At 40.9% G+C, this 13,184-nt stretch overlaps 1 protein-coding gene across 2 annotated transcripts in view; it reads right to left on the reverse strand.

The window, feature by feature from the left end:
• Positions 1–13,184, reverse strand: part of LOC119488797 (collagen alpha-1(XXIV) chain) — a 96,597-nt gene that overhangs the window by 18,589 nt on the left and 64,824 nt on the right. For both annotated transcript variants that reach the window (XM_037770705.1, XM_037770706.1), the window contains exons 29-40: positions 12,143–12,196; positions 11,986–12,030; positions 10,901–10,945; positions 8,060–8,113; positions 7,366–7,419; positions 7,186–7,239; positions 6,854–6,907; positions 5,150–5,203; positions 4,570–4,677; positions 3,707–3,760; positions 3,179–3,286; positions 1,591–1,644 (exon numbers count right to left, since the gene is read on the reverse strand). In XM_037770705.1, coding sequence (XP_037626633.1) covers positions 1,591–1,644; positions 3,179–3,286; positions 3,707–3,760; positions 4,570–4,677; positions 5,150–5,203; positions 6,854–6,907; positions 7,186–7,239; positions 7,366–7,419; positions 8,060–8,113; positions 10,901–10,945; positions 11,986–12,030; positions 12,143–12,196 — 738 coding nt within the window. The remainder of the gene's footprint in view (positions 1–1,590; positions 1,645–3,178; positions 3,287–3,706; positions 3,761–4,569; positions 4,678–5,149; positions 5,204–6,853; positions 6,908–7,185; positions 7,240–7,365; positions 7,420–8,059; positions 8,114–10,900; positions 10,946–11,985; positions 12,031–12,142; positions 12,197–13,184) is intronic.

A 13,184-nucleotide genomic window follows, 5' to 3' on the forward strand; every position in this document is an offset into this window, starting at 1 on the left:
AGCAGACATGCGGCTAGAGCAAGAAGCAGAAAGAAACGTGATTGCTCATCCCAATGGTTGACTACAATCAACAGTGTGGAACAGTGTACGTTGTTACTGCAATCAAACTGTATCTCCTGCTGGGGGTTTAATCCAATCAGATCGCAGGTCATTTGTAAACAGCCTCTCAGAGCCAACAGTATACTGCTCTGTTGGGTGGCTTACATTATTGATAGATTTGATAAATAAACGTAACTAGTAACTAGTCTAACAAATGCTTCGAAGCTTCGAAGCCTTGACCGTTGCCATGGTAACCGACCGCCAAATCAGTGTGTAGTATGTAATAATAATGTATAAATCCCAAAATATTACATTAAATAAGGAATAATCCCACAACATTATTCATTCTTCATATTCAACATTAATTATTATTACTTATTCTCAGACGGATATCACTGTATGTTATGTGTAGAGGTGTGTGTGCGTACAGTAGTGCGACAGCGTCACTGCCCCGAAGCTTCGAATACCTTCGAATGTTTCTCAGCGAAGCTTCAAAGCCCAAAAAATGGTAATCGGGACAGCCCTACTAGTAACTAAAGCTGTAAAATATGTAATATGTATAGAAATATAAAGTGGAGTAAAAAGTACAATATTTGCGTAAAAGTGTAAAGTAGCATAAAATGGAAATACTAAGTTAAGTACAACATCGAAATAGTACTTAAGTACAGTACTTGAGTAAATGTACTTAGTTACATTCCACCACTGAAAATCAGAATTCATGCTGTTAGTTAAAAATATGTAAATAATAACTATTGACAACTAAGGGGCGGCAAGCATTCTTGAAGTTCCAGCAACCACTGTGAGTCTGAGAAACATGCGGTGCAAACCATGGTCTACACAAAGAAACCTTCACTGTACTTCAGTGGGTTGTGTTTTTGTGAAGGAAGCGCCATCTCATGGTGACACCCTGCAATTGAATGAATGAGCGTGTTTACAGTGGAATCTAATCCCTGTCAGGACACCGTAGAAGGGGGGGAGGGGACTGAAAGCAGCTGGAAGTTGGCTGGGAATTAGCTGGGAACTAGCTGGCAATCGGCTGGAAGTCGGTTGGGAGGGGAAATTCTAGGTGGCTGTATCTATACATCACCTATCCCCAAGTGGGTACCGCTTACATTAGTTAACCTTTTACTGGTTATATTTGAGGTGTTTTTGATGAGAATTGATCATTGTTATTGGGTGATTCATCAACCAATAGGGAAATATAAGAATGGCAGGGATGATGTGTCCTCCACCAGACTTAAACCCAGGATGTCTCCAGCACATGCTAGGCTTACGGCACAAGGCTACCGGAGGAGGTGAGTAAGCTTGATTGAAAACAGCTATGTTGAGTTGAGATCTGTATCTTAAGCATGTATGAAGTTCTTTGAAACAGGATTAGGTTTGATGGATAAACCTTGAACAGCTACTTTGAAATACTGACTACAATGAATGTAAGCATAGTGAGATGTGCTGAGCCAAAACTTAGACCTGTCAGGGTTTACTAAACTATCCAGTAAGAACTGTGTTGTATGTATGTGTACATTGGGATTTTTAAAGGTAGGAGAAACTCACTGTGTATCCTGCCAGTCCTGGTTGCCCTTCTATCCCCATGACTCCAGGCCGACCCTGGAAGCAATGCAGAAAATACACACAAAATAAGACGGTGTTTGTTTTGCTTTTTTTGTTTTGCTGGTTCAGCTAAATATAATATTGGCCTCAAACAGACACAAATGCGAGCTGAATCCTGTGCCCGGAGTTGTTTTATGACGGGGATATAAATCTTTTCTACACAGCTATCACAACATGGTCTTAGTGGTTCTACTGGGAAGGGAGCTGGCTTTCCTTGTAAAGAAGAAAAGACTGGATGCCTTCCTCTTGGCTTTTTCCTGTCTTTTCTTGCTCTCTCTCATGCCTGGAACAAAGAAAAGCATTTGATGCTTTGCTTTTAAAAGGGAAAATTCTGCACCTTTTATGTGGATGTCCAATCAGTTTAGATGGTAAATGTAGCCGATTGAACCAATAAATTCCTCAGTGAGTGCGGTATTGACCCTGAAAGCTGAGTTCGCTGCTGCAAAATCTGTTGTTCATCCTGCATCCAGCGCCGTCATTTGACAGTGAGGTTGGATGCAAGGAAGAACTACAGGCTGCTATTTCAGCTTGGATTTCTCTGGGTAGCCAGAGGATGTGCTCTAGATGCCCCTCAAAAACAGAACTCCCTTGTTCCCTTGTGAGAAAGTGATCGCAGTAGAGAAAACTTTAAGTTTAGCAGTGAAGATATCAAGTGAATATACAGTAGAGTTTGCAGTTTGTGCACAAATAAATGCTGCAGCTCCTCAAGACCAACAGAAGTTTCCCGTGTCTTGTTTCTCAACGCTGGACAGAAGCTCGACTCAACACTGATTGGACATCCACATAAAAGGTGCCAAATTTTCCCTATAACTTCAAATTTCAAACAAAGTTTGTCTGAAGCCACAGCATCATTCACACATTCACTATTCCCTGTACATTACATTATACATAAATGGAGGAATTTATATTTTATGGTTTCATGATGGCGCCCCCTAGTTTTGTATTAATTCGACGGCAGCCTGCTACACGACACAAGAGCCACAAACTTTGAACAACAACCCACATTAGCTTTCCTGATAAAGTCTCCTCCTTATTCAACTTAAAAACACGGACACACGTTTTGTCCTGCACCTTGTTGAACGAGTGACCAAACAAACATTCACCGGGAAAAGTGCCCTGCTAATGTCCGTTTGCAGGCTAAATAGCTAATTAGTTGCTAAGCTGAGACGAAAAGGACCATTTCTGGTATTTCCCAAAAAAGAAAAAAAAAAAAAAAAAACACGTTTCGTGAGGTCACAGTGACCTTGTGCCAAATTTGAAGAAACTGTCTCAAAGCATTTCTGAGATATTGTGTTCACGAGAATGGGACAGATGTGAGGTCAAACTGATCTTTGACCATGAAATTTTAAAAAAGTTCACCCTTGAGTCGAAGTGAATGTTTCTGCCAAATTTGAAGAAATTCCCTCAGGGCATTCTTGAGATATCGCGTTCACGAGAATGGGACTGACGGACGGACAAACCGAAAACCTAATTCAGTCTGATTCTGAGACAGGATTAAGTGAGAGGAAAGAAAGGAAGAATGGGAACTAACTGGTGTGCCTCGAGTTCCCCTGGCACCTTTCAACCCCGCCTCGCCTGGCTGGCCGATGTCTCCACGTGTGCCGATCTCACCAACAAGACCCGGAGGACCTCTTTCTCCCTGGAAAGAGACAGAATGTCATTGGGGGATGAGAAACAGCAACACTGACAAATAGCCACTATGGTGACTATCCTTTACATTCAAAGTCAGCATTTAACCTCTTTAGATAGCAGGAAGCATCAATTCTGTTGTATTGTCTTTCAGCAAGAAAACAAATCCATAGCTCTAAAGGCTATTTGTCATTAAATCTGGTTGCAGTTTCTTGTTTTCTACTCAAATTGATTCAAGTTCTCAGAACTCCAGTCAGCATCGTTACATCTGACTCAAAGGATTGCTCAGGCAGCTGTAACAAGATGACTCAGTAGTTCTCTGGAACCACTTGAACGCCACAGGCCCTTGGATTGTGTCCTCTCACTTCCTGCCGTTTCACTGAGGGGAAACACACCGTAGAGGAAAAATGGTGGTGAACAAGGTCCTTACCTTCTTTCCGTTTCGTCCTCTGTTCCCTGGGGACCCTAGTTTTCCTTCGAGCCCCTGTAGCAGGAGACCAATTAAATGATTACCACAGACATTCAAAATGTACTTTCTAATCAGAGGCATTGATAACGGCGCCTGACGACTTATAAACACCAACCTGCGGATCCTGATACTACAGCCAGCAGGCAATTTTCTGTGCAGAGGTTAATAGCTTGTAGTCCACAATGCCATTCAAAAGTTTTACCAGATATGCCAGTTTACATAATTGTAAACTGGGCAATACTGCCTTCTCATAGAGCTTTTTATGTGCGCTCTGAAGCTTACTTCCTTCCTGACACCTGTGACCTTCCTGCTCCTAAACACCTATAGATAAATCTGGATCTCAAAACAAACAAACACTTAGAGGAGACTTTGACTGACATCTATCATGCCGTGCTAAACATCCACAGTCTATGACATTGTACCTTTTTACTGCCCCAGTAGAAAAAAGGCTTTGTTGAAGAGAAGGCTGACCCCTACTGGGATACGAGGGCATTATTTGGTTAGGAGCACTTTTGTAAACTGCTCCGTCAGTTGCAGGTAATTAAAATTCTAAGGGTGTGATTTATTTTGACACGTCTCTTCAGCTGTATGCTCATTATCTATCAATCTCTTGTCGGCTCTAACATAAATAACCACAGTAAAAAAAAAACAGAGGAAGCAGTTCTACAACAAACTGAATCTACCACAATTCTTCATTCTTCATTATTCAGATCTGTGTGCAAGTGTGTCTTTTCTGAGTCAATCAGAATGTCAATACAGCCCCCCGAAGTTGTTTTTATTAAAATTGTTGTATCTGGCAGTTTGGAAACATAAAATAAACTTACACGAAAGCCCTGTTTCCCAGGCCCTCCGGGTGGTCCTAGGGGCCCAGGGTCTCCTTCTATTCCTTTGTCCCCTGGCTCTCCGATTGGCCCACGCTCACCAGGCTCTCCCTGACGGTGTGACAGACGCAAAGAAAGAGAGGCAGACAATCAGGGAAAAACAGTGTGAAAGCCAGTTCAGTTATAATTTAGTATGTTTCATATTACCAACAGAGAGAGGTCGATAGGTCAGACAACATGTGGTGTTCAGAATCTGACAAAGGGCTTTAGAGGAATGGTTTTTATTTTCATTTCTTTTATTACACTTTATATTCCATTCAAATCTAGAGCGAAATTAAATGGATTGGTGTTCTTAGTGCATTTTGGTAATATAGTCCGTAAATGACTTGAATTCACTTTTGTAAATCCTCAACTATTCTCTTTGATGATCTAAAGCAAGCAGGGTCTACTGAAACCCTCTGTTATTGTTGTCATATGAAGAACCCCACTAGACACAAATCCAGAACTCATTTTGTCTAAAGGCTTGATGTTGTTAGAAAGGAATCAAGTTAAGTTAACAAAAACAAGATCTTGTTATGTTTACCTTGGCTCCATCTTTTCCTTGAGGACCGTCTTCCCCAGCGGGACCAGGAAGACCCTACAAACACACCACCATTTTTATTACAAAACCTCTTCATTGTTGTAAAAAGTGACAAATCAACTGTGAGAACTGTCAAATTGTTATTTCCTGTGTGATGGCAGATAGTTTTGGTTTTGTGTCCAGGTTTTGAGATAGACAGTGTTTCTGGAAAGAGCTGTTGCTGTTGATGTTAACATCTCAAATCCTGGAACAATAAAAGTAAAACTATCTGCACAGCTAGATATCACTAAAGGTACAAAACATTGTTTTTATATACTTTGGGTAAACCAACTCATTACACTGTAGATGATCAATGTATGCAGAGTCATAATGAGGTATTGTGTAAGAGTTAGGGAGTAACTACTGTAACTTAACAGCAGGCTGAAAAGCAGTCTTTCACTGCCCTCTCTTGTTGAACGTTTCAAGGCAGTTTCACTTCTGATTACAGCCAGTTTCACTGGTGGGAGTGATCAGAAGCGTGCTAAGTTGCTGTGTTCAAAAATATGTTTTACTGCTGCCCCCGTCCACAGCAGTACATTACTTTGCTCCCGTGCTGGTGCTCCTGCCTGCTTCTCCAAATTCGGGGCGTGCTGACCGCCATCTGCTGTAGGTAATACACTGACTATGGATAAGTACCTCATACAACCCCACTTCAAAAAAAAGGAACAGTGTGTAACATCTGGCATCATCTAGTGGTGAGGTTGCAGATTGCGACCTCTCCCGTGTGTCAAGCATGTAGGAGAACTACGGTGGCTGACGTGAAAACGCGAATGGTCCTATCTAGAGCTGTTTTAAGAGTAGTGTAGATCATTTGGAGAATAGCAGAGCCAGTGCGTAGAGTGGTTGTGTACGTGGGGAAGTGTGCGGTGAAGCAAGAGAGAGAGAGTGGCGGCAAATGTGTGTGATGTTGTGAGCAAACAAGTGAGCTGGTAGAGCAGAAGACAGAGTTAGTTTAGCTTTGAGAATATCAAGTGAATGTACAGTGGAAAATGCAGTTTTTGCAGAAATAAATGCTGCAGCTCATCAAGACCAACAGAGGTTTCCTGTGTCTTGTTTCCCGGTGGCTGAGTGGAGTGACGGGGGTTAACTATGGAGTGAGTAACGTTATATCGACTCCGGCCCAAGCAGGAAAAGTTAACACAGTGATTTTTCCGTTCAGGGCTACCGGCTCCGTGAAGAAGACTCACTCCATATGTAGATATAAACGGCTCATTCTAAGGTAACGAAAACACAACGATACTTATTTTTCAGGTAAGAAAACATACTTTTAATATTATATTACATTTTGGCCAATAGATTCTCCTAAATGTTACACACTGTTCCTTTAATGTGAGAACCACAGGAGGTCAGCACAAAACAAAAATTGAAAGGGTAGTTAAGTTACTCTTTAAGGTAAAAGGAAACAACCACGTAACCTTGTCTGTTTGAGCAACCTTGTTAAAGAATGTTGAATCTAATTCTGTGGACAGAACAGTTCAGATGAGACTCAGGCAGTCCGAGTGCTATTTATATAATCCATCAGACAAAAACAATTCCATCGCTCTGCTTTTCTTCGGGCCGGGGGATTAGACATCGTCGTCAAAATGAGGGGGAGTAAATATACGACCGGGTTAGATTTACCCAAACACAAGGAAGGAAGGGATTAGTGGGATGTTTGCAGTTACTCACTCTCATTCCCTCCTGTCCCTGCTCCCCTTCAGCTCCTGGAGGCCCAATCTCACCCTGCAGGGACACAAAACACAACAACGGGGCTGTCTGGAGGTCAAAACACACTCAAATGTGCATGCACACTCCCGGACTTACACCAACCACTGATACTTGAAGCTGAGGCAGTGGTGAACTTGACAATGACCTGTTGTTTCAGGCTACAGTTATGTCAAGGTCAAGGTTTTTCACATTGCTGGAGGGTGGTAGGAACTGAAGCTTCACATAATTCACAAATGTTTTCTATGCAAGGGTGGGAGGGGAGGTTGCAAAAAATACGGCAGGGTCGCACTGACCTTTGACCCCGGCTCTCCGATGGCACCTGGTTCCCCCTCTGCACCAGACCCACCCTATAATGATGAGCAACAAAGGGCATGAGTCATGTTTAATTTGTACTGTATACATAGGAATGTCAACACCCTAAAAACCCTGAATAATGAATTGATAAATAGTAACGCAAATGTAATGAAAAGTACTTCAGGTCCTTGCTCTCCATCAGGTCCAGCCTCTCCAGAAGGTCCTTTGGGTCCCTGCAAGAAAATAAGCCATCATAAGATGCCTTAAGGACACTTAAGCTTAATGATACAATAATATCATCATTGGACTTCCAAGATACAGTAAATTGTGGATTAAAACACCAGTAGAGCATACAATACAAGTCTATCACATAATGACAAAACAAACTCATACAGTTGAATGTTTAATCTGTAGAGTAGGTAAAGCTGAGAACTGAGAATGCCTGGAATCAAACTGAAGACCAGCCAAAGGCAAGATGAGACCCATAACATAAACCAGTGCCTCTAGTGTTATTGGAACCTCCTACCCTAATAAATATTTGTATCTGATTGTTTTGACATTCTTGATATCCCTGAGGGGTCGGCTGATTTCCAGGAAAATTAAGAACTTGAAGGATAATCCAAGAGGGGAAGCGCAAGGTATGGGGCTTAAAGGAGCGAGGAACGCAGAGAGAGAGAAAGCCATAAATAAAGACACATCTAAATAGCTCTCTCAATTTTTCGTTTGAGCAACATCAGGGAAGTGTTTATCAGATAAATCCTACCCTGAGAGCTTCTTTCTCACGAAATAAGAATAATGGTTCATTATAGATTCCATGTTTTTTTTGCAGTTTCCTGAAACAACCACATCAGTGCCAGAAGACAGCATACTTACTGGCTCACCGTGGGGTCCCGTCTCCCCGGTGCTGCCTGGATTACCTGGTTTACCCTGAAAACACACACACACAGTCATGAGCGAAGTGTAGTTTCAGTCATCCATTTGTGTAATCACAGAAAACAAGCATGAGAAAGCTTGGCTTTGGCCGAAGCCCTCTTCTCATCATTATCATCATCATTAACAACCTAACCACAAACATGAGGACTGAGTCTAATATTTCAGTGCTGCCTAATGCCTACAGACAGGACACAGGAGCTCTTTGATGCAATACAAACGGATTGGCTTTCCTGCAATGTCACATCTCTTTGTAGTCCAAACATTGTGTTGCCAAGTTTAGACAAGACACCCTAATTTGAAACAGTGTTTAGTCCAACATTGACAGAGGACGGCATTACTTTTGCGTGCGAGAGAGCTGCAAAGCAAAGCTCTGAGATTAATGTGCCAAAGTTTGATGAGACAGCAATGAATTCAGTAGCATCAACCATTAGCTGCAGAATAAATTGGTTTAAAACAGAGGCGCCCAAATATTTTCCCCTCTGCAGGGCCAAAACTGAAATTTAAACACTTATTGTTTTGCATTGTATTGTTAAGATGCAAACTGGTACTAGGATCCCAAGCTCCCTTAATTGAAATGCCTTTTGTCTGTGTGCGACTGTGTCTACCTCTCTATTTTTTTCTTACCTCACTCGTGCCAAACGGACTTCCTGCGCAAAGTGCCCCTCTGCCCACCTCAGATTATGAAAAATTATTAATAACTAGGGATCCTACATATTTAATGAGCATTTTACATCACAAAAATGGCGTAATTATTATGATTTTTTCCGCTAGAAACATCTGGCGGGCCAAATCAAACCGTATAACTTCTGGCAGGCCTGGTTTACAAACTATACTGTCAAACACTACATCCTAACACATGATAATTAACAATCAAATAACTTTGTTATTAGGGTTATTAACTAAGTAGATATGACTCAAAAGAAAAAAAAAATCTTAAATTTCTCAAGTTGTGTAAATAAGGTCTTTGAAGAGTAAGGTTGAATCACTGAACAAAAGGGAAAATAAAAGATTTTAGGGAAACGAGAAGATTTATGGAAACTACAGTATAATACAGCGCTTTGTGACAACAACCACTGACAACCGCATTAACTACAAAATTACATTCAGCATTGAACTTAATGGGCTCTGACATCACGGATAACAACATGATTCTTAATCATAGAACATTAGAAATGGGGAGGAATTATGCATGATAGATTTTGAGGGAGATTTTATCAGACACAAGATGGCGCTATGAGTCCAGAGGTGGACAACAGGAATGCTGCCCCCCCTCTACTGTATCTCATACAGTATGTTTGTCAAAGCAGTGAGGTTGATGATAGTAGGCAAGTTCCCAGGAGGGGAAGATGTTCTTCATTTAACATCAAGCAACATGAGGACAGGTCACAACTAGTCCCAAGTATGTGTGTGTCGTTATGTCCATGTGTGCATGTGCGGATGTCCAGATGTCTATATCTGAGGGCGATAGAGCACAGGCCTGCACGCGTCTATGTGTGTATTTGTGTGTCTGTTAAGAATAATTACAACACAAACCACACTGAAATGTCAAATGTTAAGCCAACATATGTTTAGAGCAAGAGGAAAGCAGCTCATTTGTCAGTGGAAAAATAACTCAAGCCAAACAACTATGTCCAACACCTGTTCAGGATGCAGGTGATGGTGCTTTTCTCTGACCGGGGGTTGTCCTTTGTAAATCCTTCCATAAATGGATGAAACAAACTGCACTATAAGAAACATACTGTGGATATAATGATCATCACTTCGCTATTAGACAGCCTAGTTGGATCTGCTTTTCAATCTGTTTTTGATCTGTTTTTGTTTGCATGTTTCTACCATCTGTGGAACATCGGTTATTTCATCCTTTCGCAGTAAAAAAACATGTAAATCTACCATTCATCTTTTTTTTTTTATACTAAAACCGGCAAACTGGTGCTTCAGAGCTGCCAAAAGTCTGTATATTCTGTGGCATTAAAACAAGACGCTGTAGTCAGTGTTAGTTGTTTTCTTTGTGTGAGTGCCCTACATAGTATTCTTAGCTGCTGAATAGACAAATTCATCAGGGGTTGTTAAACTCTCATCCAAAGTGGAGCCTGACTAATAAAATCAGCTGGCTGATATCATAGACTATTATTGGCTAGATATATTGGTATCAACACACATGTAAGCGGTTAAGGAACAACACTTTGCAGCGCATAAATGCCAAATATGTTTGTGATCATTTAGAAACAGTTTTGGCATTACATTATTAGTCCACCAGAGAGCACTGACTTCAACTGTACAATGTCCCGCCCCATGCTGTCACAATTCTTTCAATAAAACCATAAAACAATTGTTCCAAGTGAATGGCTCATCTAAACTTAAAGCATTGTGAACAGCGTTAAAATCACACACACTTCATTCAATTATCATCAATCATTAGTTCTTAATTACAGAGGCAGGAAATGTGAGTCATTACAAATTGATGTCAGCACTTTAAATGAAAACCTCACACCCACCAGCTGAATAAGGGGGAATACATGCACATATGTTTGGATTATGAGCCTGGAAACACGGCTCAGTGTCTTCTTTTAACTATGACAACTTCCTCTTGGGTGACTTTATAGGTGCACACGCTTTAAGTTATAATTATATATATTACAGGTGAAAAGGAGGATGTGGAAATGTTTTACAAGTCTGTGTTGTCCGCTGTAGCCATAATGATGATTCTTGCTAAAGCGAGGAGGATAATTAAAGCTCTGAAAGAGACATTAAGCAGTCAGCATTCAGTTAAACATTACTTACATTCTTCCCTGGAGGGCCTCTCGCTCCTGGACTGCCAGCCTTGCCCTACACAAGAGAAATCATTATTTGAATGGTTAACATGCAGTTTCAATCAACCCAACTGATTTATAATTTATTTTGAGAGAAACATTGGCAGCGTATTAATCTTCCATGTCTGATTTATGATGATGCGATTTTATGTGTCTCTACACATTCCCCCTCAGGTCATCAAGAAAGAACAGCAATATCAGGATCCTTGTTCTTTGTGGTTACATTTTATTTTTTGGGGAATTTTTCTTCACATTTGAATGATTCAGCACGACAAAAACATAAAGATGTTATGGCTCCGACATTAACTTGTTTTATGAAAACAGTTAATTGCTTTGTTAAGAGTGCAGATCCATAACAGTTTTACAGATTTTGATGTAACTGGAACTGTCACCAGCTCATAAATTTGGCCCAAAAGTAAACAGTTGTAACATAACGTTTTGTTTAAAGAGCAATGATAAAAATGCTGGGTTAGTTTTTTGTTGTTTTATTGGGACGATTTAGCAGCATTGTCTGCGACAGACAGAAAATGTGGCCAAATCAATCCTTCGATAATCCATTGTGAAATATAAACATTAATGTGACAACAATTTTTGACACATATGAAAATATTATTAGTATCACTTCTACATCAGTGACGGTGTGTGTCAATTACTAATATCCTCTTCTATCAACTACACTCAACCTAAATGAACAGCACCTAAAAACACACATACACACACAAGCATACATATACAGTATATGCATGCACATGGCATGTCCACACATAGAATGGCTGTGCTGATATACTTGTACACTTTTAGAAAATTGGAGATTTCACTTCAAATCTCTTTATTTAAAACACGGCATCACAGCCAAATCTGAAGCTGGGTTGCATTACATACCGCTAGATCAGTTAAATACAGTTTTGATGTTCATCCTGCTACTCCTCAGCAGATTTAGCTCAGGTTTCCTCTCTACAAGCTGCCGGCGGTACATAATAACTGCATTTGGGTATAACCTGATACAGAGGAGAAAAGACAAAGGCATAAAGACATATTCATTTAAAGAAAACTTACTATGAATCCTGGCTCTCCTTTTTGTCCTATGTCACCCCTTTCACCCTGAAAAGAAAAAGTACATTTTTGAAAGGCAAATGAGGATGAAATGACATTTATCTCATCTTCACATGCAATGTCGTAGTGATGTTTCCCACCGGGTGGTGTGCATGCTTACCTTGGTGCCCTCAGGGCCTGCTTCTCCCAGTGGGCCATCTGGACCCCGGGGCCCCTATGCGACAGCAACATGAGACACACCTTTCATCACTCAACAAAGAATGAGCAGCACAGGAAAACATTTACCATCAAAGCATCATACATAAGTTGACATATTATACAGTTAGCTCTGAAATAAGACCAACAACAAAGTAATTAGTCTGTATTCTTTAGCTACTTGGGGGGTTTTCCGCCCTGATGCCGCAGCCCACCACTCCCACAAACATTCCAGGGGTTTCCCGGCATTGTAGCACCGCCACACAGGTAGGGTGACAGATAGAGATCTGTAAATACAACCAGAGACCATCCCCCTTTTCTCTCCTGTCCGCTCTGTCAGGAGTTTTCCACTTTCAGCCTATCTGTCGTTTCCATCTCGTCTCACCTCTTTTTTTTATCTCTACCTCTATCACTTCCCTTTTTTGTCAGAGCCTCCGGCTTACAGTCAGACCCCCATCCCTCTCAGATCGCTCTGCTCCCTTTAAGCTTCCAGGCTGACAAACCCGGCTTTATCTTTCTCTCCCTTTGTTCCTTCCTACAGTTAATATCTCTCTCCAATCTTAATTTAAAGGCCATTGCGGCAACCATTTCTGCCAAGTGACCATTGCTACTGCAACTTGTGGTCCATCCTTGCCAGTGTTTCACTGATTCCTTTCAATTAGTTAACTGTAAGTAGTCGAGAAATGTATTAATAAAAAAAAAAATCAATACCGTCATTAACATGTATTGTCCAGTTAGTCTGACCAGTAAGCAGGCAAGTTTTAACAATAAAAAATGTGTGTGTGTCAAAACTTCTAACTGCAGAAAGGCAGCCAATTCAAACAACGGCTTATCTACAAGTAATAATAACACACATTATTACACAACAGTTCTGGAGCAGGTGAGGTGCATTTCACTGTGAGTGATCATTAAAACGGGGAAGAGGAATCAGAGATAGATACATTAGATATGAGGGGAGCAACTCATAATTCAGAGGAGGCACTAACTGTTTTCCCACGATGACATAA

The sequence above is a fragment of the Sebastes umbrosus genome, chromosome 5, assembly GCF_015220745.1.
Source record: "Sebastes umbrosus isolate fSebUmb1 chromosome 5, fSebUmb1.pri, whole genome shotgun sequence".
NCBI classification, from domain to species: domain Eukaryota; kingdom Metazoa; phylum Chordata; class Actinopteri; order Perciformes; family Sebastidae; genus Sebastes; species Sebastes umbrosus.